At 40.5% G+C, this 27,665-nt stretch overlaps 2 protein-coding genes across 9 annotated transcripts in view; one reads left to right on the forward strand and one right to left on the reverse strand.

Moving 5' to 3' along the window:
- Nucleotides 1-227: 227 nt before the first annotated feature.
- On the reverse strand, nt 228-18,719 carry DAZL (deleted in azoospermia like). The gene is made up of 11 exons (XM_080579699.1): nt 18,568-18,719; nt 13,758-13,892; nt 13,398-13,489; nt 11,954-12,005; nt 8,420-8,486; nt 7,956-8,089; nt 6,511-6,588; nt 5,895-5,945; nt 3,486-3,590; nt 2,701-2,799; nt 228-1,922 (listed from the first exon to the last, which is right to left on the reverse strand). Exons 1-11 carry the CDS (start codon nt 18,568-18,570, stop codon nt 1,869-1,871), a joined length of 870 nt encoding a protein of 289 aa, XP_080435825.1. The 5' UTR covers nt 18,571-18,719; the 3' UTR covers nt 228-1,868.
- Nucleotides 18,720-18,870: 151 nt separating this feature from the next.
- The window catches only part of LOC308189565 (uncharacterized protein), a 76,895-nt gene continuing 68,100 nt past the window's right edge, over nt 18,871-27,665 (forward strand). For 5 of the 8 annotated variants that reach the window (XR_013946436.1, XR_013946437.1, XR_013946438.1 and 2 more), the window contains exon 1: nt 18,871-26,152. Coding sequence is in view for 2 of the 8 variants with exons in the window: in XM_080579701.1 (XP_080435827.1) it covers nt 25,418-25,481; nt 26,048-26,152 (169 nt within the window). In the remaining 6 variants the exon portion in view is untranslated. Of the gene's footprint in view, nt 26,963-27,665 lie in introns of those variants that run through there. The other 3 variants (XM_080579701.1, XM_080579702.1, XR_013946441.1) reach the window with 2 other exon arrangements.

Below are 27,665 nucleotides of genomic sequence, written 5' to 3' on the forward strand. Positions count from 1 at the left end.
CCCAGGGCAATCAAGCCAACTAGAACATTAAGCCAAAATGAAATCTATACTTGCAAAGGAACAATTACCTTTATCAATAAACTGACATCACAGCTGTAACAGCCTGAGTAGGCTGCTTAGGTACTTCAAGTTGCAAAGGAAAGGGTCCTGATACTTAGAAAACAAAACTCTAGCTTCCTGTATACAGAGTTTTAACTCTGTACGATTAAAAACCACTTACACAGAAGTTGGTAACACAGAAGTTAATTATATCAAACTAACAATGCCATTAAAACAATAGTTTGAGAAAAAACATGGTGAATTGATAGCATGGAAACACTTAAGGAAACATCTTTAGTAAGACGGAAGACTGAGTAGGGAAAAGGTTAACAGCTTTGTGGGTTTTTTTTCCAATTCAATTTATGCTATTGGAACATTGGTACAATTCCACATAAAGTTGCTCCAAAACCCGTAATTATTTCTATTCCCCAAGCCCACCACACATTTTCTTTGTTAATAAAACTCCATCCTGAACACTCCTGAAAAGCTGTTCTTTGGACATTTTTATGCTGCATTTTATAGCCTTATTCCCTTAAGCATCCAAGTCTGTAGCAACTCAGTTCTCTTGTCATTGCACATTTCACTGACGTTACTCCTCCTGCATGTGTCTTTCTAAACCTTCTGAAAATGTGAAACAGGACATGCCATTCTGTTCAGACTCTTACACACACTGCCTACTAAAGAGGCGTAATTTCCTCTTTTGTTTCAAGAGATTGAGGTGTTAGGGTAGTAGGAAAAGCAGACTAGGACCCAACATACATATAGGACCGAATACAGTTCCCAGTTCTACTCTTTCAAAATAACAGCTAGGAACTATTACCAAGAATGGAAGTTTGTTACTACAAACTTGTAGTAGCTGGTATTCTTATACAAGATAACAAATCTTCAATACTTTGAATAAATATTATGCTGTATGTCTTCCTCAAGGCAACTTAATTACTTTGGGAAGCAAAATCAGAATAAAAATTTATTTTTTAATCGTTTCAAAATACATGACTAAAATCTACATAATTATTATTAAAATATGCTTACAAGTATTCTTTGATTAACAGTTTGCATCAAAGTTAGGAATATTTTAAATGCAGTATTTTCTCACAATTTTAAGATACAGGCATTGCTAAAATTTTTCCAGTAAAAAAAGCATACTCCTCTGAGTAGCCAATATAGCTAACTACATTTTTGCATCTTAAGTTACACACAGGAATTTTAGGATTCTCTTAATTACTTTCCCAAAACTAATAGTGATGCTTCAAGACTGAAGGTACATAAACTGTCATTAGTGAACATAATGACATTGATTAGGTAGTCTGAAGAGAACCAGGACTTAAAGGGCTTCATTTGAGTTACATCTTGATGTCTTCTGTTCCACTGATTAAGAGCTCAGTTTTAAAATACTACCTCTTGGACAAGTAACTGCTTCAACTTTTAAAATAAGAGGTAACTGGTCGATGTTAGTAACTTAAATTGTGGTTTAAGAAAAACTAAGTCTAACATGCAACAAACTGTACCTTAAAGCTCAGAAGAAAATCCACATGTTACCAAACAAACCAACAGTGTTTTTGCCATATAAACTCTTTTGAAGTTAGCATTCCAGTTAGTTAGCAGAGGAAACATGCAAACTAGTAATAAAACCTGGAAGTGTTTCAACTCTTACAACTTTAAACTTCAAGCAAAATTAACTATTGGAACAGGTAAAATAGGAACACGAACATCAACTTGAAGCAACTTTCTGAAAGAGGTTACACTACTTTACTACACATCTTACTAAACTCAACTGTAGGAACATCAAGGTAACAAGTTTAGGCTCTTTCCAAGTCTTTAGTCGTTGATTAAACACTTTTGAGTACTGCTCTTCCTTTTCTGAAGTGATGCGCCCGCCTCTCCTGGAATGGAAGAGACAGAAAAAACCATGTTTCTAGGTAACAGTTAAAATGAAGCAATTGAAGTTTCACAAGTTATCTCAAGACATTCTGTGCACTATTTACTCCCCTCTGAAACTGTCCAATACAGCTTCTGTATTTCTGGTTCAGAGTACAGGTGCCTAGTTCACGTGTCTATCCTTTTAAAGGAAAGCAGCAGCAAAATCTAAAATGAAACTTTAAAACCCTAATACATAATATAAGTTGAAGACCACTGTGAATGTAATCAGAAACCAGAATTCTACCAAGACTGAATATATGTAGCAAGACTTCATTCATACATGATGACCAGGTACTGACCTGGACTACAACTTATTGGTTAAAATGTAGACAATTTACATGAAGTATAAAAAGCCATCTACAGTGGGTATTTAACTGGTGGAAGAAAACCAACATTTAAACTCAGGATCCTCTAAACAAGGGAGTATAACTTGCTTTCCTTTCAGCAGTTTTTGAGGAATGATTAGCTAGTCTTAAGCTCTAAACATACAAAAGTTGACTGTTCTGCAGATTTTATGCAGTCTTGTATCAATTCACTTAAATCCACTGAATCCCATTTCAGCACTTGTTTCCAGCACTTGTTTGTAGTATTAATCAATTGAGAGCCAACTATTCAAAAACGTCTGAGCATGTACAAAAAATTCAAATGGAAGTACAGAAATATCCCTTTGCCTTTATTGTATCCTGTATGTTGAACATTTTAAGCTTGTTTTAAGGGTTAAAGTTTGCTTTCACTACATACCTTAAAGTAGTCTTCTTGTGATACAAAGGTGTTCCTCAGACGATTCTCAGGATTAAACAGACAGGATACTACCGTTTGTATGCTCCTGTCCACAGACTTCTGAAATACAGTTATAGATACATCTATAACAACACTGATTTTATCAGTTACCCACTAGCAGCAGTGCAGGTGTCACAGGGTTTATTCTGCATTCAGGATTCCTCTCAATTCTCTTTTCCTGAGCTCCTTCTCTGAATGCTGTTAACTGGTATTATTGCCCTGAGTTATTCATAACGTAAGTTTTTGACAGTGGCATGCCAGTTCAGTTGTGGAAGAGGCTGACACACCAGAAAAATGAAGTCTCCTTCACAAAATGGAATTGTTGGCCAAATAGAGGTAGCTTTCAACACAAGAAAGCAGAGATGGGAGTAAAAGACTTCACCCATTCAAATGCTTTGAGACTCAAATCTGCTTAAAAAAGGAGGAGCTGCAACCCAATATGCCTTCTTAGGTATCTGCAATTTTCCTGCAATTCCCAGCAGATCAAGTAAAACCTGGTCACTTCGATACATTTTATACATCCCTCAATTCTACAGACTAGTACTCAGTTTCGCTAAAGCAGGAGAGGCTTCTGAAGTTGTATGCAGGAATCAGTGGATTAGACAGGCTGAAGTGGTGACTGTAACCTTCATTTCTAAGAAATGATCCAGAGGACCTCTTCACCAAGCCATGTAACCCCTTACGTGCAAATACCTGGGAACATGACTCATGTCAACAAGTTTTAAGAACTTACTTTAAGAACTTACCTTTTGTGGACTGTTACTAGACGACTGTGTGGGCTCTGGAACAACACATTCTGTCTGTATAAATTCAGGATCCTCACTGTAGTGATAGTTGACTGAAGTATAAACCTGCATATTGTTAAAGTAAGGCAGTATTTCAGTAACACTGGGAGAACATGCATAGCTGGGTTGTCATTGGTCCTCACCCATCCACAAGCTGTGTCAGCCTTATCCTTCTGGTACTTTACAAGTGAAGGGAAACAGTGGGTGCTGACCTGTTTTATGAAGACATTATCTCTTTCCAGAAAGGGTATATTCTAATAAGTGTCTTTCCTCCCCACTGTAATCACTTGAGAGTTGCTCCCCAAGCTGCTTCTTCAGTGTATGGGTTTTGTTGTCACATGTATTGAGCAATTAAAGGCATTTACTGAAAATTCAAGACAATGAGCAGGTAACTTCAAGAGATTCATCACTAATCAAACAGAAAAAGAAAGGGAAGGAAAATATCTACTACCATTGCCCTTCCAAGAAGCTGTATTTCTCTACACTTAAACTCAGCTCCTTACTTGTACGGAGGTTCCTTTTCGTAATATATTAGTTTAAATTTTTGTCAACATGTAAGGAAGTTTAGAAACCCACAAGCACTTTTACAGCTTCTTTAAAACTCCCCTCTTCCCACTGTTTATAAATGCGATGTTGCAAGCAGCAACCTAGTATAGAGTCTTACTGCAAGAGCCAAGAGGATGGTGAAACAGTTACCATTCATGGAATCATCCTTCCAGGAAGGATAAATAGCTTTTAAATCTATTTTTAACAGGATCTCAACAGCAACAGGATTAACCGTTCTCACTTTTTAGAGACTCTTTCCCTGGCAGACAGATTTACCCAGCCTTGGCAATTGTTTTCAGTTTCTTGCAGCATCACTCTTAAGAATGTTATTTGTGATTATACACAGGAGGCACCACAATGCACACTAGCTGACACTCCCCAAATTAATTCAACACTGAAGTTGTAATTTTGAACTGGTATCGTGATACAAGGAAGCCTGTATCACTGGCAGACTACTTCTAAGCACCATCCCTAACCATGAAAACGTGCATCTGACCTCATCACAACTACTGCATTCCACATACAATTGGAAATGTGGATTACCCAAATGGACAGGTATAAGCATCAAACTGAAGGCTGAAGTTTCCTACCACCTCATGTGGGTGTTCTCTTTTGAGTCTGTAAAAATACAGAAAGATGCTTAACCAAGTTCTAGACTAGCTGTCTGCTCATATAATCAAACAGAAAAGTCTACAGGAAATGATTATGCACACCTGCTATAAACTCTTAGGCTTGCTACCATTTAATTGTTAACTCTTGGGTTTTGGGTAGTCCTGTGTGGAGCCAGGAATTGGACTCAAAGATTCTAGCCCCTTCCAGTTTGGGATGTTCTGTGGTTCTACAGCACAGCTGTTTCATGTTCCTTGATGTTATTCAACAAAAGTTATTTCAGACCAACAGGGTAAAAATCAGTATTTCAGCTACTTCTAGATTCTTTCAAGTCTGTTTCTGACCCCATTAAAGCAAAGATACACCCTCACTAATAGGAATATGGACTTCCCACAAAAAGAAAAAGGCTGCTTCTCTGCTGAGAAGCTGAAAACAAAGCTTAGTATACATGATTTGAAGTGGGCAGGAATAAAGTCTAAGAGAAAATTGTCCAACAAATGCAGGCAGCAGTATCTATATAAAGTTCCACTTTCTACATTGCTCCCCACCACCCCCACTTACCTTGTAAACACAGTCTATACAGATCTGCTGGGAATTACCTTGAGAGTCATTAGCTCTTAATAGAACAGTACTAAAAATACAGTATTATGCCTGAGGAACATAAATACACATAAAAGTTTAAGTTCCAATGACAATCCTGTTAAAGAAATACTGTGTAATTTTCTTCTTGTGAATGCCCCTGGTTTGAAGTCACAAAAAGCAAATTTCCTTACAAACTATCTGCATCACCTACAGTCTGTAGCATCCTGGCCAACTGTTTGGAAGCTCTTGAGCCAAAAAACAATATTGTTAAGATGAATATTTTGAAGTCTTATGAATTTACAAAAAATTCAGAATAAGCAGCAATATTTTATAGATCTTAAAAAAAAGATTGTGTGTCAGTATTATTTCTCCTTGGTCTTTTCGCAAAGAGCCAATTCTGTTCCATACTAAAATTCCATGTTTCTGTGACCAGAATGTATGTAGTAAAGCCATAGAACAGGTAGTTCTATTCTGCCATACATCTCCTAAATACTGTGTCAGTAGAAGGTTCTGAACAACTATCTAATGTCAGCCACTACAGATCTGCATAGACCAGATTCCACAAAGTTCTGGTGAACAGCATGATATTTTAAGCATGGTGCTGGCAAAATACTGTGTTAATTGTAGACTTACCGGAGGCATAATATAATTTCTTTGCTCCCCAGGAACCCATTGTGGTTGAACCTTAAAGAAGAATTGAAGAACAATCAGCTTTTACCTATTCTTTTCCTACACAGGTGGTATAACTGCTCAGTAAGAGCATATACACACACAACATTTCACACCTTGAGTTTTTAATCCAAGGCATTACAGACTGTAAGCTAGCAACAAGAATATGAACCCCATCCTTTCATAAACTTATTGCCACTGCAGACTTAGCACAGCCATGGAAAGAACCACAAACCACGATGTGCTTCAATAAACAGACCATGGATAGTCAAGAAATCAGGTGGAACACATGGCACCTGTATACTGAGTACAGGGTAAATGCACATTCCTGGACAATAGCTCTCTGCTGTTAGTTTATTTGGCATTAAGATTGAACTCTTACCATCTGAATGCAAAACCAACTCTAAGTGATCATTCTTTAGAACCGAATCTTGCCACTATTCAATATTATCAGCACTCATTTAATGACATGAAACAGACCTGTTTAATTCCCTTAAAAGGTGTTTTTTTTTTTTCTAAACCACCTATAGCACTTAGACTCCCAACAACCTTTATGCTCCTACTTTAAGGAATTACATACCTGATAGTTGTAAGCTGGCTGATATCCTACAGGAACTTGCTGCTGTACCAATAAAGCTGGGGAGCTGTACGGATATGTCTGCAAAATAGATTTTTTTATAAAAACAAGTTTGAATAAAGAAAAATGGGATATTTATAAACATATTTATAAAACTGGTGAAAAATGTGTAGTCACTGTTACTAAAATTCCTGTTTCAGATTAGCTTCATTACTTAAAAGCAACACTTATAAATTTCCCATGGAACTTCAGCGCTCCAGGCATTAAAATAATCCTATAGAAGTCAGACCCTGAATTGTACTGTATGGCTAAAACTCCTAAATCTATGTGTACCTGATCTTTTAAGTCACTTGAGAAATATAACTATTCCCATAAATTTTCTAAAGTAGACCTGAAACAAACCATTATTTCATGGTAGTTGAACTACATCCTGAAGATCAGTTTCTTAGAGCCAAAGGCAAGTATTAGAATTTAGACAATTTCCCAGCATTTCTTTGCTGCAAATATTTTGACAAAATGTTAACCTGGAACCTTATCAGCTTCTTCAGGGAATAGTTAAAGGTACATTCCAGCACTTAAGAGAATTAATTCCTCCTACGCTGTTTCACTTCACCAAACCTAGAGAATCAGCAGAAGCGCTCATATCAAGCTCTGACTTGGAGTATATTTGCAAGTCATTACAGCTTGTGCATTCTCAATCGCTTCACAGAAAACAAACAGAACAGAATCCAGCAGCTTGTAATTAATATTGCCCCATTACATTGCCACACAATACAGGGTTAATAAGTGATGAGACCATACCCTGGAAATCCTCCTAGTTATATTTTCAGTACAGGACTCATTAGTCTGCCTACACCTCCATAGGAATGCTTATCCCTCATCCCAAAGGGCCAATAAAGTGATGTTCTGCAGACACACTGTGTTATTGGTATCTGCTGTGACCAGTGCAAGCGTCCCTAACAAAGGCAACAGTTCTAAAACAAGAATTTGTTTGGCAAGGAGGAAGGTTTACCACAGCCATTTTCTGGTTCCATAATTTAAAAAAAATACATTTTAGTGCTTGCAGTTTATTTTGAGGGAAGGAAGCAATACAGTACGTATCTGGAGGACGCACTTGATTTGTGAAGTTTATCTGTGACAAGTAACAAGACCACTGAAGAACTGTTAATTCACTCCTGTACCTTCAACAGTTATTTTCAAAATAAAGTGTGTAATCTCCCTGCATTTTGTTTTATTCAGTGAAGCAATCTCTTTATAAGTCATTTTCAGGGCTGTTTGCATTCTTTTAAAGCAATTTTAAGTTAGGAGCTTCTTCACTAGGAAAGGCAATACAAAAATGAGCAGGTAGGAGAAGACTGGCATCTCAATACATATTCCAGAAGTTGATGTGCTTACATTTTCAAAAACACTTAAACACGATTCCAGATCAGAGGCATGAATAGCCTTACCTGTACATATTGAGTTAGTGGGCTCACCACAGCTGGAGGCTGCATGTAGGTCTCTGTACTTTGATTACTCCATACACTATGGAACTGGGGGGCAGGAGGATTGAAAACTAATGGCCTCGGTTGCACATAAGAACCTTGTTTTAAGGCAAAGGAAAAACAAAGTATAAAGACATTTTAATGACTGTTTCATTGGTTAATTTGAATTCAAGTTTAACCATTTTGAATCTTAGATTCAGCTCTATTAATTGTATTGCAACTTCAGATAACATTACAGATTGTGCTGTCAACCTGAGGTCATTCTTAGTATCCAAGCTGCACATAAATAGTGATGCCATAAAATTCAAAACTGAAGTTTAATTATAATATATACATTGCAACAGATAAGGGAATTGCAATAATTGTATTTTTCTTAATCGTATAATTAAGAAAAACTAAACTTGTGATCTGACTTCATATATACTTACACAAATTTTGTTGTTTTCTAATCGCTGGCCCCAGTTTCAGCTTTTTGCCATGGAAGTTGATTTGTGACTGAAAAATAAGTTATTCCATAAGCTGGGGAATCAGTGAGGTGGTTGGTTGGATTTTAAAGAGACTGTACTCTATTTCTAACACCACAGTATCAGCAATTCACAGGCAGGCTCAAAAAGCCTCCATTCTCCTCTCCCCCTTCAACAGCTTACATCTTTTACCTTTAATTCCCTGCAGTCCTCTCACCACACCCATGTGTCTACTCAGACTTCCCAAACCCATTATTCTGCTACCTACTACTTTGAAGATACACATCAGTAAATTCCAGCCTTCATTTGGTTTTACACATTAAGTATGTTGAGACAGAATGACATGGAGCCTAGGTTCTCTGGAAACCTATTTACATGGCCGCTTACCCTCCTTCCCACAAACCTTCTAAAATGCTTCACTTCCACATTAAGAGCTGTTCTCCCAATATTAAAGGAAATAGGCTAAGCACTACTGTTCACCTGCACATTACCTCGTTCTCCCTAGGGAAGTTTTCACATCTTCCTGCAGAACATCCTTCAGACATACTGCTTCAAGGCTATTTTACCAAAAGCATCTATGCAGCACACAGACTAACCACTAGTGGAAATGAAGTATGGTTCACATGTTCCTCAAGTACCTGAACCCAGAAATACAAGCTTTTGAAAGGCTTTTAGACAACATAGCTGGAAGCACTCCTCAGTAGTCAGCCAACACTCAGAGACCCGCAACTTCTCATTCTGCAGGTTCTGTCCAAATGCTAGTTCACACTGAAGGCAGAATTTCAGACATTCAATGATTAGTACTGTTTTTCCAGCACAGCATCTTGGATTACAATGAAAGTTGCAGGCAGCTTCCCTCCCTGCAGAAACAGAAGTCTGTATTCTTCAATGAAACTGCTTGGCTTGAAGCCTGAAACATTCCCTGGTGGGTGCAGGCTGAAGTGGCCTTACTGATATCATCCCTACACTTCAAAGTCTATTTGGACTGACTGTAAGAGGACCTGTACAATTTTTTTCCCCAGGAGATTGTGGTTTATGGTTTAAGTCTAGCATACAGAAAGCTGCTTTAGTACATGGATTTATGCAGATTGTTTATTCAAGCACTCATGAACTTCTCCACACAGTACTTTCAAAGGAAAAACCCACCTCAGGTGGTTCTTATTTATCATCTTTGCCAAAACAGTGGTAAGAAGCATACCTATGAAGGTGTAAGCAGCACACGCTACTTAAAATAGGTACTCAGTTATAGTTCAGAGGGCTACATTGACACTGTACAAATAAATGTTTTGTCAGAAATCAAAGAACTGGTAATAAGACTGTTAATTGGAGGCAAACAAACACTGAAGTCAGTATTAGGTGCAGATACATAGAAAATTTATACAGACCATCTCAGGCAACACTTAAGGATTTGCCTGCTTCAGAGGAAAACACAGTTTGTAATTTACCTAACATCCCACTACGTTTTTTCTCCAATTTCTACTGTCTTTATTTCACTGTTGATTGTAAAAATAATCAAAACAGGTAGAGTAAGTGAGATAGAAAGAATCCTATCTGGTCATCTCCTCATAACGAGATCTAGAATAACAAATCATTGGTAGAGAAGAGGGGAAATATTCCGAATCAGTAGGGTTACCTAACTCATTTGACTGTTTTTTTTTTTGTTTGTTTTTGCTCCCACAGTCCTAGTCCTGTTGTGCCCAGAACCCTTCCACCCCCCTTTCAACCTAAGCAAAGGAAGCCCTTGGAACACAGATCTCCCCCTCAAAGCAGAAGGTTCCACACTGCATGCGGGTACATGTTCACCATGGACCGCAGCAGTTACAGATGGAATTGGATCTGAATCAGAATACTTCAGATACTGCCAGGTTGCACAAAACTAGAGAGCAGGGCATATAAGTACAGGTATCTAGAGCATTTCTAATCACATAGAAGCTCTGCTGTGTTCATTCACATAAAGCAAGGAGAGCAGTCTGTACAGAGAAGGCCCAAAATGGTTTATCAAGGTGATCTCTGCACATGCCTTGGAGCTCCAAAACAGTGCTCACTCTCCCCCTTTTATCATTCACTCCAGGAGTCAGCATCTCTAAACTGGTATCTGTACATGCTTCCTAGTGACAGGGCAGTAACAGTTATTTGTACAGCCTGTACACCTGAAATTTGCACCAAAGAAAACAAGCCACAGGCCTCTGGGTTTTCTTAGACCTCGTATATAAAGTAACATCAGTGAGTACTGCAAATAGAGATGCACTGAAGGCTTTGAGACTTAGAGAAGTGCACACAGAGCATCAGCAACATAAATGGCTCAACTGATAATACTATTCAAGAGGCCTCTGCAGAGGTTGCTGCCTCAAGAGCAAGCATTCTACACCATTCTACTAAAATAAATGTAACCCATGGTAAAAGCTAGAGGGTATTCTCAGAAAGTCAGTTGCTTGATACAGCAGTATTTTTGTCATCACACCATGGAAGTTAAAGAACACTAAGCTTTTGATGTCTCTTAGTGAGAGTTAAGAATGTCCTGTTGGAGTTTCACTAGTTTTCCCTTTGTCAAAATGTTTTCTCTCTTCCCCTGTAGGAGCTGTATAGCCAGCAAACACAGCTGAACATAACACTGAAAACTGCATCTGGCATACTTATCAGGGGTTGCCCTTAAGATCCACTTCCCTGTCTGATAGCTTCAGAAACAAGTAAGAAATTGTTCAGCCTCCAGGGAAAAAGGAATTTTCTGAAGCAAAGATTCCAGTGAAACAAACACTGAAATGTTATTTTCAGTTATTGCACTCAGGTTGGGAAGGGAGATGGGGAACAAAGCTTTGCCAGTTGTTTGGGACCTACTAAAATCTACCAGAACCAAATAGAGTTTTACCTTAGAAGTGCTGACTAGCTTACAATAGTTAAGCTTTTAAATATTTCTCCAATACCAAGATCTAAGCACAGAAGGGCTGTAACAGTTCTATCCCTTTATCTCCTGCACAAACTACAGGGAAACCATGACGTGTTAGCAGTTGAATCTTATAGCCTAGCAGCCTTAGAAAATACCTGCACATCAGCTAAAGCCCAAATGCATAAATACTGTAAAAGAAAATCATACTTCAACTGCTGAGACTGCAATAAGAAACAAATGCTGTGTTTTCCGTATTACTGTTATTCCCAATGAAGCTCACAGAAGTAGAGTTCTATGATAATCATCCAATAAAGAAAGCAAGCAGCTGAAAAACATGAGGCTTTCAAGCAATAAGCAAGTAAGAATGACTAGGAAGAAAATGATATGAGACTTCAAATCACACCAAGGCTAGGACTACATTCATTTTCTTTCTGACTTAAATATACAAAGATCATACTGCAACAGCAACAGATGTTTTAACAGGTTTACTTTTGGGGCAACTCTAATCTTTACTTGCCCTAATTTACTCTATGGGGTAGATGACTGTTTCCCCTGAACATGCCTAAGCCTTCATACAGAAACTTCTTCATGTAATTTAGATGTAAGGAGCTTACTTCTACTATTTTCTGAACATCCACATTGTCCAGGAATGATACGAATCCATACCTGAAAGCAAAAACAGATAATTCAATAACCAGCAGCTAAAACAAATCCGAGTCTAACTTATTTGAACAAAACCAGTTAAAAGCATTAACTATGTGCCAGGTGCGTTATTCTGAAGTATATTCCAAAGTATCAGGTAGGACATTGATGTTCAATAATTCAACATGAAAATGCATTTACTGCTAACTAACAGCATACACTACTGGGCCAAACGACAGGAATTAAATGCTAGTTTCTATAACACTATGAAGTCAATTTAAAGGTTATCCTCTCATTTCTGTTACTCAAATGAACGCTGTTGTTGACATTACTAGCATCAGAAAGTGAAAAGCTCCTTTAATTAGTGATGTACCAAATTTTGTATTTAGTGCAGAGGTTTGGATGAAAGGAGACACTACATAGACAGTGACACCAGTGGGGGATGTGATTCCAAAAGAGGCTTTCGGTTTATTCCACTACTCCCTAGTTTATATCTAAGCCTGTAATATGGAAATACTCAGTTTCAGAGAATTATAGAAAGAGTAGTGTCAATCAATGGAGTATGCCAATTCACTATCAATAATCAGGACATACAACTGCAGTAAATACACTTTGGAATACTCCAAGTCCCTTGCTAGTTAGTTGTCATTGAGAACAGTATTTTCAGCTCATTCATTACTACGTATATCTAGGGGAAAAGACATGCAACTTTTTGGAATCTGCTCATAGAATCAGAAAAAAATTGAGTGGGAAGGACCCTCCAGAAGAAGTCTCCCTCTCAAAGCAGGACTAACTTCAAAGCTCTGAGAGCTTCCCAAGAACAACTGGGCACGGCCCTAAGCATCCTCACTTGAAAGTTCTGTAAGACAGACTGCTAAGTTTTTCCATACATCTGGTCAGAATTCCCCTTGCTCTAAACTTCTACCGCCTCTTAGTTTCGCCCTTCATGCCGAGGAGTTTGGTTCTCTAACCTATCCCTGAGCATCCAAAGAGTGCAGCCTGATTGCCCTGAAGGAAGCCTACCCCTTCTCTCAGTCAGTGTAGCATCACCACAGCGAACTCTCTCCAGATTGTATTTAACTACTACAGTTATCAGATGAGTCAGAACTTCATCCTGTGAAAGAACAGCCTGCACAAGCATTCTACAAGTTTCACGATTTGCTTCCATTTGTTAAATGACAATAAGGCTATTTTCCCTGTACAGATACACTGGAGACTATCTGACTAAGTGTAAGATTATACAGATTTAGGGTCAATCTAGATTTACATTTTACTGCTTTATAATTCACCACAACAGAAAACTACAACTACTGTTAAAAAGGCTTAAGCATTTCAAGTGGGTTGCTAAGTGTCTGCTCACATTATCTACGTCAGAATTACACCCACATACGCAGCAACTATCCACATTCTACTCACCCTTTAGAAACACCAGTCCTGTCAGTGATTATTTTCACCTCTTTCACAGCACCATATCGTTCAAAGTAACTCCGAATTTCTGCTTCATTCATCTAAAAGAAACAAAGTTTTGAACTTCTACAGACATATTCAATTGTTTAGATTTAAAGCAGAAGTATCAGTCTTAAATCCATCTCCCACTGTTCTCAAAAAATAAGCTTATCTACCCGTTTCAAAATTCTCTTAAAATACTGGAGTTTTTTAAGATTACTAAAAGATATGGGTAAAAAAATCTTTAGCTCAACTCCAAGAGTAAAGTTCCTATTCCCTTCCCACTAAAGTGCGTTATACACATCTTAAAAATTAAAAGTATATAAATACCCTTATATCGATTCCACCAACAAAGACTGTATTTGGCATGATTTTTCCTTCTGGTAAAACATATCCTTGACAGGTTGTTGACAAATTGGTATTATCTTCTGAGATGCTTGCACACTGCGCTTCTGCATTTGCAGACTGAAAAAAATTAAAACAAGTATTTCAGTCAGGTTGTAGTACACTTCTAGATAGGGCTGCAACTTCCTATAGATATAGGTTGAGATCACAAATACCAGTAGCACCTTTCCAATCACTTAAAGGAAGTAGAGTTTATCTACTGCAAATAGAATATTTATCTTGACAAAAGTTTGAAGCATCTCTGAAGTTTCAAACCTCAACTCTAGACCCAAACCAGGCTACATTACGTCGTCTTGCCCAACTAGAAGCTTCATGACCAGTGTTGCTACTACCAGATAGACATACAGTGAAAACTCCAAAATCATTAATTTCAGAATTTTACAAAATTCCTTTCAGACGTAAACAAAAAACTGCTAAATTCTTTTAAGACAATCTACTGTGAATCGATTATGCAACAGAGCAAAGTCCATCATATTCCTGGTCACAGGTTTTAAACGCTCAAGCTTACAAACAGGCTTGGAGCACAGACACAGGGTTATAACACAACTTGTCAATAGGAAGGTAACCAGATCTCAATGGAACATTCACACATCAGAAAATAAATGTAATGAATTTGACTGAAGATGAACGTGAACAACTACAGACTTGTTACCGAGCACTCTACACCAAAGCAGGATGCTAAACATGCATTGCACATAGAAAAGAACCACAAAGAACGTTAAGATTAGTGCAACTACAGTCATGATGTGCTTTGCACACCCAGACTTCACATGCACCCTTTTGGCCTGAAAAGGTGTCACAGCCTTAAAGTTAAGGATTCATTCAGTGCAGAGGAAAGTATACCCAATTACTGTTTGTTGAGGTAACTGTTCAGACAGACGAACAATTCCACTTCTTGTTAATGATGCTGCCAAGACGTGCTCCATACTCTGCCTAAGGTCTGAAGTGCATTTAAAAAAGGTATTTACAAGAACTGAAGTACAACATGGGCACCTGAAACTTCAGCCCCTCATCTTCTCTCCTGAATGAATGGTTCTAGCCACATGCCATGCTCTTCCTAGCTATTAGAAGAAACTACTCTGAGCACCTCAGTGTTACTCATCCCTCTGTATTAATTAATTTTAAAACATTAGTAAGCCTTTCCTCACAACTCAGCTGGTGTGGCATTATTCCTTTTTCAGATATTCAGATCTTTTGATTATGTAGCCATAGTTATTGATGCTTTGAAACCTAATCACCTGCAATAGCTAGCACCCAATTTTTCAATGGAACAATTTACATGTTCAATGCAATTGTTTAAACTGCAGCTGTGAGTGATCAGTATACACTCAACTTAGATACCCAATAAGGGAATGAGAAAATTACAAGAACCAAACCATGTGGCACATGATTCAACCAGCAATTAAGCAAAACCAAAACTAGAATTTGGCCCTCCAGAAGTGTGATTTCAGTGTGACTGAACCAAATTAGCACCACACTATCCCTAGAAGGCAGAGCTGAATCAAACAATCTCTTCTCACTCCTCCGTAGCATAAGTTCAACAGTTCCCAGTTCAAATTAAGCTGGCATAACTCAATTTTGCAAAAAAAGATTAACATTAAGTGAACAGTTTTTGACCACATCAGTATTCTGCTATTTTAGACAAGGGAATCAGCCTACTGTGCTATCAGAAAAGCACTAGCTCCACCTCAGAATCAACGGATGCAGAAGGTGAAATGGAAAAGATCCAGCCTCTTCTGAGAGGCAATAAGCCATTAATTCAGTTCAATACCATCTCAAAGCTAGAGAGTATCTGAGTTCCTGAGTTCCATCACACCCAAGATACTGTTCTCATTATACTCTTACATCACTATGCTTTATACTGCTGAATTCTCAAGAGTTCTGTCTTCCAAGAACTCTGTTTACCCTCCAGTAAAGTTGGAGACCACATCTTCCACTGTTAGACAGCAGTACTGGTTGTGTAAGATTATTTCTATTGTTAACAGAAAAAGGGCAGTTCTCCCCCCTTCCTTCCTCCTGAACCAGGACAGCCCTTTCTACCACTGCACAAGGAACTGGATCTGACATTTCACAGGACAAAAATGGTAGTAGTTTTCAGACACATCCACATCCGATCCATGCTAGTTCTGTAGCTACATAAACTCTTGTTTCTAGCTGAAAGCAGCACATGGGCAAGAACAAAGCAAGAGGACAGCACTTCCTCGGCTATGCCCCCACCTATAGAGCATTTGAACTAAGTCTGAGACCACAACTCCACAGCAACCTTAAGCTGACCTAACCATTGGCTTCTACTCTTCTTTCTTCGTGGATCTGTTTCAGCGACCAAGGCCAAAAGAAGGTATTCACTTTGTGTGGAAGTTCTCCAGCAATCTCAAACAGGGAACAGCTCACAGCACAGGCACCCAGGAGAGGCAGAATCACCACAAGAGCACAGGGTCAGCATTCAGATACTGCTGATATGCATGTAAGAGACTGCCTTGGCCGACATGGAAGTACCCCATTAGTTTCTCACAATAATGATGCAAAACAACTCAAAGAAAATACACTTTAACCCTTCTGCACATTAAATATCCAAAGGGGCAAACAGGCTACTCAGGCATTTTGACAAACTTTTCAACATCAAAAGAAATGCTTTAAGTTCAAAGAATGGTTTGGGTTGGAAAGGACCTTAAAAATCACTTAGTTCCAGCCTCCCTGCCATGGGCAGGGACACCTCCCACCAGACCAGGTTGCCAAGGGTCTTGGTCCCACCTGGCCTTTAACACCTCCAGGGATGGGGCATCCACAGCTTTTCTAGGCAAACACTGTGCCAGTCCCTCACCACCCTCATATTAAAGAGTTTATTTAGAATAGCTCTTCTAGATCTACCCTCTTGTATTTCTCAGACCATAAAAATGAGCTACTGATGAATACACAGTGAAAAAGCCTTAATAGTATGAAGGTAGGAAACAAAATCCTCCTTTCAAAGTTACTTTTGAATTGACAGAAGTTTTGCATTATAGTACTGAAGACTTCCAACAAGGCATTACCCTTGTTTTACCAGCATAAAATGTCATTGTTTTACTACCTTATGTAGCCTTATGTACACATTTGTACTTTTATGCATGCTACAGGCAAGAAATGCTGCTGCTGAATCGGTGTCCAAAGACTAACCCACTTCCAATTCCTAAAACTGGAAGGAGGCTGAAATTGAGCTAGGTACTCTGAAGTTACAGCATTAGCCGAAGTGACCCAACCACTCAAAAATACCTCAAGTGGGGGATGATCTACCTCATTCATGAAGTACCTTGGAAAGCTAATTCCTACATGTGGAGAGACTCAGCTGATTCAGCTTTCAACCTATTGGAATTAATTTTTTTCCCTTTCCCTCACCCCAAGGTGAAGTTAACCCTCCACATTGTGCAAACGCGTAACAGCTGAAGTGGGTTACGAGCATCACACCGACGTTCAGGGGAGGGAAACCTTCCCTTTCGGGCAGAGCAGGGCAGCTCCCTGACTTATCAGGCTGCTTCTGCCCTGACCTCACACGTCTGTATCTAAAAGAAGCGGGTTAAAGCCCCCCGAGCCCCGCCGCGCAGGCCGCCAGTTGCCATGGCAGCGCCGGGCAGAACATGGCGGCGGGGCCGGCGGCGCGGCGCCCGGCGGGCACCAGGGGGAGCCCTCGGTCAGGTACTGCGAGCGGATAAGAACCGCGGGGGATAAAAAACGAGCCTTGAGAGGCGCAAAGTCGCACTTTTACGGTGCTGTCGAAGCGCCTGGGTTACAGTAGCGAATACCGTTCTTCAAATAAAAGCCCGAAAAAGAAAAAAATGTTTTGGGAAGTAACACGGCTGAGAGATTCAGCTGCCCGCCCCTCGGTTCCGCCGTGAGGGCACACAACCCCTCGGGTCTTCCACCAGTACTAAGTTTTTCTTTTAACATACCCCCATGGAAGGTACTCAGAACCATTCACTTAGAGCAGAGCTCTCTCAACTCCGAATCGCAGCAATTGCTGCCCAAATGCCCCTCAGTCACCCCGGGGCTCCGCTCCGGGCAGCACGGACAGCCTGCCACGAGCTCCCCCTTCACCGCCGCCTCTCCCGGCGTTTAACTCCACCAAATTCACCGCCTCCTCCGCCCAAACCGTGGGCCGGGTCACACAGAAATTTCTCGAAGACGGGAACAGCGCCGTGCACGCCGGCGGCGCCTGGCGAGGCCAGGCAGTAACGCGGCCGGCCGCAGGGAGCCGGCGGAGCGCCGCCAGCAGCAGCCCGGCGGCAGGTAAGCAGCCGATCCAAGCCCGAGGGCGTCAAGCCGAGCCCTAGTGGCGGGATGGAGCGGATCGCCCCGACGGGCGCCCGGCCACACCGCCCCGGCACGGCCGCCACAAAATGGTCGCCCGCCGAGCCCTCGCCTGGCCGTGGCTGACGGAGGACGTTCCCCTCGCTCCCCAGCACAACCCCATTTCATTTTTCCTCGCGGCACGCCTAGAATTAACCCCCCCCCCCCGCCGGTTCCTCAGGTTTTAGAGCCTTGAGGGTATTAAAAATGACAGCGATGCCCTGGGGTTGCGCTACAAGGCGACGCTACCGCGGCTGAGGGGATCCCCGTGGCTCGGCCCAGGAGGGACAGGACCGGGTACTCAACCGCCGCCGCCATGCCCCGCCGAGGCTCCCGCAGCCCCGCCAACGGTCGCAGCCCCTCGCCTCGCCTCGGCCGCGGTCCCGTCCCGTCCCTGCCTCCCCCCGCAACTCACCATCGTGCACCGGAGCCGAGGCAGCGCCCACACACTTAAAAACAAACGAGGCCGAGGCCTTTAAGACAAAAAAAAATAATAATACCAACTTCTGAGAACGCAAACACTGGAGAAACCTTTTTCTTTTTTTTTTTTTTTTCTTTTTAACGGGGGGAGAAAGAGGCAACTCCCTCGGAGCCCCGCTCTTCCCCTTAAATACCCCTCGGGGGAAGGGGCGGGGAGGGGCCGGCCCCGGCCCGCAGCGGCGCGGTGCTCGTGGGGCCGCCGCGCTGGCGGCGTGAGGGCAGCGGCCGGTCCCTGGGGGGCTGGGGGGCGGCCGAGGTGGTGAGGGACAGCTGAAGCGTTTTACCAACGTTTTCATGAGGCGATGTTCCGTGGATACTCCAAGCTGTTGCCATTACACCTCAGTGCATGTGCTGAAAACCAGCCCGTTCTCTTCACTAGTCACTTAGGGCCTCTAGAAGGAAACATCTATGGAAGATGGCCTGTTTCTATGGCAATAACGTGCTTCTACTGGCCTCAAAGTCGGTTTTAAGTGTTTGTCTATACCTACCATTGCTTTCTTCTGTTGAGATCTAGGTTTTGGGAAGCTTCAGGGAGAGAATGTGGATGTTGTGACAAACTGTTGACTATGCCAGCTTACTAACTCTTTCGAAGTGTCAAGACTTGAATGAATAAGGAGAAAAAAAAATCCAAACCTAAACCGATCAACTGGAGTGCATAAAACAAGCAGGCCATTTTTTCACATGTGATTTTATTTGTTCTAATACCTGTGTCACTTTTTAAAATGTACCAAATGTGCACCTTTTTCAGATGCTGATACTAATGATCAAAAGTAGACTGCTGCACTAGATACGCCTGGACCCAGAGTTGGTTTAGGTAATACCGATAACAAAGCCCATATCAAAAAAAGATGTATTTATGTTCATGGTATGAGGGATTTTGATAAAGCTAGTGGGGTTACTGTATTAGCTAAAGGTAAACACATTACATAGGCTTTCATACATCTAATGTCCTTTTACCTAAGTATAGAATCTCAGAATGGGCTGGGTTGGAAGGGACCTTACAGATCATCTAGTCCAACCACCCTGCCTTGGGCAAGGATATCTTTCACTAGAGCAGATTGCTCAGAGCTCTGTCCGGCCTGACAGTAATCACACACTTCCAGTGATGGGGCACCTACAGCTTCTCCGGGCAACGTGTTCCAGTCTCTCACCACCCTCGTTGTGGAAAAAAAAAAAAGAGGTGCTCAACAATACAGTATGCTCTACAGTACCGTATCAGATCTTTTCCATTTTTGCTTGAAATGGCTGAGAGCCTTGAAAAAGTACAACAATGAAGGGAAAATATTATATAACTCATAGATTCATACTTGATCTCAAGAGTGGCAACAGGTTTAGTACGCAATCTCTTAAGCACAAAAAGAGTAATTCTGTTTTTAATAACTCCTGAAACTAAAACTAATCTGAATACTCTAAAATAGAGCAGAAACCAGGTTGTTTTTTTGGGTTTTGTTTCCTTTTTAGCGGGGGAAGGGAAGCGGCTACCTTCTTTACACCTCTTTTATGGCCCTAACTAGAAGCATTCTGAAGGAGCAATTACCTCCTGTTTGCTGTTAAGTGGAAGATCACTGTTCTGGAAGTGGTGCTGCAAATACTATTTAAAAAAAATCCTTTACCTTTTAGATAGCAAGATAGTTTTGAGACCTCTTTTTGAGAATTGAGAGCTTTTCTTGAGTATTTTTGTAAACAGAAACACAGAACGGTTGAGGTGGGAAGGGACCTCAGGGTCCTCAGATCCAACCCCCCCTGCTCAAGCCAGGATGCCCAGAGCAGGTTGCCCTGGAGCATGTCCAGGTGGCTTTTGAATATCTCAAGGAGGGAGGCTCCTCAACCTCTCTGGGCAATCTGTGCCAGCACTCGGTCACCTGCGCAGTGAAAAAGTGTTTCCTGATATTCAGATGCTGCTTCCCATGTTCCACTTTGTGCCCCCTGCCCCTTGTTCTGTTACTGGGCACCAGTGAGAAGAGCCTGTTTTTGTACTCTCCCTGTATTTGCAGACTTTGATAAGATCACCCTGAGCCTTCTCTTTAAGCTAAAACAGTCCCAGGTCTCTCTGCCTTTCCTCAAAGGAAGGATGCTCCAGTCCCTTCATCATCTTGGTGGCCCTGCATCAAGCTCTCTCCAGTGTGTCCACATCTCTCTTGTGAGCACACAGAACTGGAGCCAGCTCTCCAGGCATGACTTAGACAGTGGTGAGCAGAGGGGAAGGATCACCTCCCTCGACCTGCTGGCGATGCTTTACCTAATGCGATCTAGGATGCCGTTAAATTATCTTTGTGGCAAGGGCAATATTGCTGACTCATGTTCAACTTGCTGTCCGCCAGGACCCCAGGGACCTTTCCTACAAAGCTGCTTTCCAGCCAGGTTTACACCAGCACGTCCTGGTGCCTGGCATTGTTCCTCCCCAGGTGCAGGTTTTCACACTTTTTCACTTCTTTTTGTACTTTTTGAGGTTCATTTCAGAACCCTTCATCCTGTTCCCTCTGGATCTTCCCTCTGGATGTTCCCTCTGGATGCCAGCACGACCCTCTGGTATATCTGCCACTCCTCCCAGTTCCATTTCGTCAAACCTAAAATATCCAACTGCTTTTAGGAAATGAAAACATGAACATGAAAACAAGGACATAAGAGATATGCAAGCTACTAGCTTAAGAACAGTAGAAGGGGTTTCTGACTTTTAGACAGCTAGGGAAGCTGGCTTAAGAAAAGGGTGCTGATTTTACCAAATAGGTTTTGAATGTCTGTTTGATGAGTTTCTGATGGCACAAGAAAATGTGCCATGCATTTCACAGTCAGCTTTAAAGGAGCTGCTGTATGTAGTTCCTTTACTGCCGTTTGCATCCCAGTAGCTGTTTAAAGGGATATACAATAATGTTGTTTTGATGAACATGAATATTAGGTGGGAAAAAAAAGGCATGCTGTTTAAACTCACACTGGAATCATTAGTAGAATTTCCACTGACTTCAGTGAGCTAACAGAATCTGTGTTTTTACCAGCACAGTAAAATCCATTGAAATGTAGTGGATCATTGGCTGAGTGTTTTTTTCTAACTCTGCAGGAAGTAATGCAACACAAATACGGATTTTTTAAAAGATGCAGTAAATGTCTGCATGTATAAAATCTCTGTAAAATTACCTTTTCTCCTTGACTTGGATGGAAATGACAACATTATTTTGAACATTAATTCATTGACTTGGTAGGGGAATTCCTTTGGGGGTTGTTTTTCTTGAAACTGCATTATTTTAGAACACTTTAATTAGCCTGATAATGAATTTAACTCGATACAATAGGCACACAGTAATGCAGGGGTTAGTATCTAACCTAATAAAGGGCTAGCATCTAACCCTTGCATACTTGAGATACCAATAATCTCAGCTGGGGCAATGCTGAAATCATAGCTCTGTGGTTGAGGGTATATTTAAGGCTAACAGTTCATTGTGGTTAGCTTTTAGGCATTTAACTTCTGACTATTTAATTAAATTTTAACCTGAATAACTTTGCTGCTGTAGGAAGGCACACTGATACATGCTTCAGTTTGTACTACGGCATGTAGCATGACTGTGACAAAAATTAATGTGTTGTACAGGTACGTAATGTTCTTCATCCAAATATCTTTTAAGAATGAATTATACAAGTGAATTATACAAGAATATTTAAAAATGGTTCTGCGTGGTCAGATCAGATGTCCCTCCAAGTAAGTGTCTTTGTTCCTAAAAGCCCGCAGGAGTGCTTAGGGGGAGGATGTAAAGACAGGGCCAGCACAGAGTGGTTCTTCTTGCTTGTACTTTCCCCTTGTGTTTGGCCACCACAAAACCATTTCTTGAAGCCCCTTCATTACTGTATTTGATAAAACTTGATGATTTTTCCTGTAAATTTTTCTGGCTGCTTTTTGAACCCAACTTAGGCATAGGCCTGCACAGTACTTTGGCACTGAGTTCCCCTAGGTAAATAGGCGTTGGTTGGAGAAAGTACTTGTTTGTTTAAGCTTTTTTCCCAATAATTTAATTAGCTCCATCTCGTTTGTGACTTAAAAGCCTTGGTTTGCCCTTTTTTCACCTTTCTGCTGCCATTCATGGCTTTATAGACCTTTGTCATAGCTACCTCCAGTTGTCTGGCTCCCAGACTGAAATGCCCTGACTGTCCTCAGGCCAGCAGCCTTTCGGGGCAGGCGACAGCAGCCAGCCCTTGGCTTGCTCAGCCTCTCTCAGGGCAGCGGCTGCTGCCCGTGTGTGAACTGCTTGGCCTCCCCGTGTGCCAGCTCACGTGCCTTTTTGCAAGGCCTCAGCTGCAGCATGCAGCCAGCAGCACCGATCTGCCCAGCCATTTCAGGCCCAAGGTGTCGTGCTGCGCTCCAGAACAGAAATCGGGAATTGCAGAAGTGTGGCAAGACCACGGAGAAGTAGGCACATGCAGGTCTCTTCCTTCAAATGAGTTCCCCAAGGGTTAAAAAGGTCTTGAAGACCAAAAGATTGCTTTTATTTGAACTGGTGATTAAACAGGACAAATGATTTTATTTTTATTAAAGAATAAAAGAAAAAAAAAGACTAAATAAGACAGAATATATATATGTGTGTATATATATATATATATATTTAAGCAGTCTAGCCTGTCCAAGTCCTTGTTTCCATGCTCCATCAGCTTTTAGACCCGAGAAGCCTCTGAACTGAGTGGAACTGAACAGACAGACAAGGGCTGCCCTGAATTGTAACAAATTGTACGCATTGCCCCTAGTTTTTAGGAAGAAGGTTTTGTGTTTGTTTTTTTTTTTTTCGCATTGCAAGAGGAGTCAGAGTCTCTGTCAGATTTTCTCATTAGTTTCTTAGGTGTGCTGCAGGCTCTTCTGCCTCTTGTGTAACCCTGCAGACTCTAAAAACTTCTCTTCCTTGAGCTCGTTAAGGTGTGTGAGGTGCTTACGGTGTCCCTTTCTTCAGGGTTTTTCACTTTAGATGGTACCTCTTGTGTCAAATGAGCAGGATGTAGAAGCTAAAACAGGGAAATAAGTAATGTTCAACACACACAGGTTTCACCAAGTATGATGGCATTACTAATGTCATCTTGGCACTTCCTTGCAGAGCATCACCCTTCCATATGCTATAGAAGAAAGGAGGAGGAAAAGCAGCATCTTTTAATGGTTTTCTAAATATTCTAAAGTGGGGTGCCAGCCTTGATGGAAACACACCCGGGGCTCAGAGAACTGGCTCAGCCGTCTGCCTTGGCCCTGATTTAACACATCTTTTGCCCAGCTGTTGGCTCCTGAAAGATTTCAGTCGGCTTCTAAGCCTAATGGGTGCTCACGTCATATACTACATACTGTGGATAGTTCTTTTTGGAGAAACACTAGAAATACCCCCATGGAGCAGTAATATTGAGGACTAAAATATTTCTCCTCTTACGCCTCTCAGTCCAAAGATACCATTTTGCTTATGACTATTGCTTAAATTGCAACCAAGACCTCAGCAAAGCAAGGAATTCCACAGACTTCGCATTTTATGTTTGATGAAATAAAACTTACAGTGTGGTGTTAATCATTTTTCATTGTTACAAACATTAATTATCTGCTGAAAAGGACAGAAGAAAGGGGTAGTGGTACTTTTAAGACTCTCATACAAAATTTTAATTCAAAATGTTTTTTATAGTATGTGTTGTAAATACTCTGCGCTTCTTAGATTATTTCTTACCGTAGATGAAAAATCACATGTGACATGACTGAAATAGTGGGCTGCAATCTTATATGCATGCCTGGTGTATAGAGTTGGGAAACCCTAAAAAGATAACTTTGTATGTACAATCTGCAGGACCACTCACCTTTTGAAGCTTGGACAAATCTTTCTGATTTCAGGCAGTTTCCAGCTATGGCTTAAAGTCTTCTGTATCTTTTGATCTCTCAGACCTCTTGATCCTGATTTATAGGTGAAGGTTATGAGACACCTACTGCACTGAACTCTGCCTGCTGGGTCTGGTATTCCTTTATATTTCTGCAAACTTATATTAATTATATACCTTTCGCCAAAGTTTCTAAGCTAAGTGTTGACACTGCGAAGAAGAAATTGAAAGAACCAGGAGTGGATCTTTGCCACTTTTGCTCCTAGAAGGGAAACTGCTTATTGATATAAATACTCAGCACTGATTTCCTTACATCAGTGCTGACAGCCCTATTTGCAGATAGCAGGTAAGAACCCACATTCTGTTTGTGGAAGCAAAATAGCTTATTCATACATAGAGTAAAAGAGCTTATAACACATGTTTGAACCTTTTCTGCTGCCCCATCAGCTCACTGCAGGACTCTTCCTGCCTGCTGGAGCAGGGATTAAAGCTTCAGGCTCACTTAGGAAGATGTCACACATGTTCTGAGTCACCCAAAACCTTTCCCTAGTCACAAAAGAGCAGCATTTGGTATGGTATGGGGCCGCATGAATGTATTTGTAGATGCTGTTAGGTTCACTTAGTCCTGACTGAAATGAGAAAGAAGAGGACAATAAATGATATTTAGCACCTACTGAGCTCAGTAGCAGAATGACATATTTACAGTAAACACAGCATTTCTGGTTTGTGTTCTCCTTTCTTGCACAAAGGATCAAACAGTTAACTGCAGGATATTTGAAGTCTCATTGGTTATTCCAGAGTTAGTAGCACATCCAGAGAGCTCTTTTACAGCTTTGAAACCAATAACTACAGACTTTTTACAGAGCTGTGCTGAATAGTTGGGGATTATTTGCATATGAGTGTCTACAATTTAAAAGGTTTGCTGGGAAAGCTACCCTTGTGCTGCAGACACAACTGCTGTCTACATGACAAAAGGGTTGAAAGAGCTGTTTGCTTCAATAAGCAGTGTTCCACTAGAGGAGAAACAAGGTGTGTTAACGAAGAAACTTGTTTCTTGTAACTATTTTCACTAGAAGTTCCAGCCGAAATGCATATGCTGCCAGGAAAAAGGGTTATGCTCAGTCTGCATAACAAGTATATCTATACCAAAAATTTGTGTAGTGTAAGTAAACCCTACAAAATATTTTTGCAAACTTAATAACTAAGCGTGTTTTCTAAAGCAGCTAGAATTCTTTTGGAGGGTCAATAGCTTCTGAAACATACTTGTGCCAAAGGAAGCCAACAAATATGTTCAGATTGTACTGGTTATGTCACTTTTATAAATGTAAAAAGGTTATTCTACATTTTGTCTTTATTAACTGCCTGCAAAGTGTACTTCCCCACTCATAATTTGATTTTAGAGAGACAATTTTTCAAATCCTTCACATTTTTTTAATCTAGTAGGTGAACATCATAAATTTAAATCATGAATAAGAAATCCATAGAATATTGACTACAAAAGAGATTATCATTGCGGTGTATCTCTTACGGAGGTGATGTGTATAGGGTTATAAAAATCAAAGTGTACTTAAAATTCCTTTTTTTTTCCTCCACAGTATCACAATACCGTTTGGTGACAAGTCATCTGAACAGACAGCCAAAATTGTTACTTTTCAACCATTCAAAAATGTTCGAGTCAAAGAAAACAAAGAACAGAAATGGCAAGTACTGATAACGGGCTATATACCAGTCTTAGAAAAGTATTGTCAGTCTAGACATATGTTATGACAAAAATATTAGGTGGTGGTATTGTCCTGTTACCAACGATGCTGGTCTTGTGGCCTAATCGCTCTGAAACCCTTCCTGGAAAGCTTCTCTGTGGGCATTTTCTTGTTGTTGTTGTCCCCTTCCATTTCAACACTAATGTGCTGAGGCGTCTCACTCCATCCTTTGTGTGAGGAAAAAGCCAAGATGATATGCATGATGACAACTGCTGGGGCCGGAGCTTTGCTCTGACTGGTATACGAGCTCCTTTATTGCCCAAGACCGAGGAAAACAGAGAGGTTCCAGTCCTGCGTGCCATCTTCTCGTGTAGTTTTTATCATGCAGTTAGCCTGGACTATGAAACAGTCCTGACCCTGAAATAAGACCAGATTGTGTGTAGGTGTCTGTGCTCTCACATCACAGCCCCTGACGCTTAGAAGCCCTCTGCAGAAACACGTGGCTTTTCGCTATGGTGTATTTCCTCTGATATACTTTTTTTTTGAACTATACCTATTGAAAAAGGATGAAATATCACTTGTTACTAATGAGTATTTTTTGATCAGGTATTTTATTTAAGATAGCACTCTTACAAATTGATCCTTCCAGATAACAATTAGGCCAGCACAAAACTTCACATGAATTAAAGTCTGCATTATACAAATGCACTCTGTTTTTTTTTTTAATCCTGTTTGGTCACAAGTAATTAAAATAGTCTACAAATGATTCTGATTAATTCCATGTACGGGCACTCTCATTCCAGAACAAACCAGCTCATTTTTAACTAAAATGGAATGAGGCACTTCTGTAATCAGAATGGCTCCATATGGAATTAATCAGGAACAGTTCCGTGTGTAGAGAAGCCTTAATTAACTTTTGAATGAGTTTCATTTGCAGTATCTTTGCTGGAATGTATATTTGGATCTAAATATATATATTAGGATACTAAACTACTTGCAAATTGGGTAGTAAATCTTTGTTTTAGCGTTTTTGCCAGAACTTGATGATTTTTTTTTCCTTTCAAAAATCGTATTATATATTGGTGGGAAAACAAAATCAGAACAAGAATCTTTTCCAGTTTTTAGTCATTATGTTATGCCATCTATTTTTGTGTTACATTAGTGGCACTTTCTCAAGTTTAGTTTTCTGATTTTAATAAAAAAAATGGCATAATTTATCTGCTTTAATTATGGAAATTAAGTAATATTGAATGTACTGGAGGAAACTTTCACACTGTCAACTTTCATTGCCAGAATGATCAGAAATTTCTTTGTTGAGGTGAATTATTAGATTGGCAACTTTCCTGTGCTGCTTGAGTTAGGACAAAAAGATATCGTCATCAAACATTTTTAGTTTGGTTTAGTTTGGTTTAGTCTCTTCAGTTTGCAATACAGCATGGTCCATACGTTTTGAATTAATGGTACAGTAAATCACATTGTATCTGTTGTATCTATGAACATTATTTCTACCCGT

The sequence above is a fragment of the Anser brachyrhynchus genome (genome assembly GCF_964034855.1).
Source record: "Anser brachyrhynchus genome assembly, chromosome: 2".
Classification (NCBI taxonomy): Eukaryota; Metazoa; Chordata; class Aves; order Anseriformes; family Anatidae; genus Anser; species Anser brachyrhynchus.

Excerpts from the sequence above, each read along its gene's own strand:
- DAZL (XM_080579699.1), bottom strand. Across the intron at positions 2,800-3,485 it reads CTAGTAACAGTCCACAAAAG|AAGTCTGTGGACAGGAGCAT; the intron begins GTAAGTTCTTAA and ends ACTGTATTTCAG. Across the intron at positions 1,923-2,700 it reads CACAAGAAGACTACTTTAAG|GAGAGGCGGGCGCATCACTT; the intron begins GTATGTAGTGAA and ends CTTCCATTCCAG.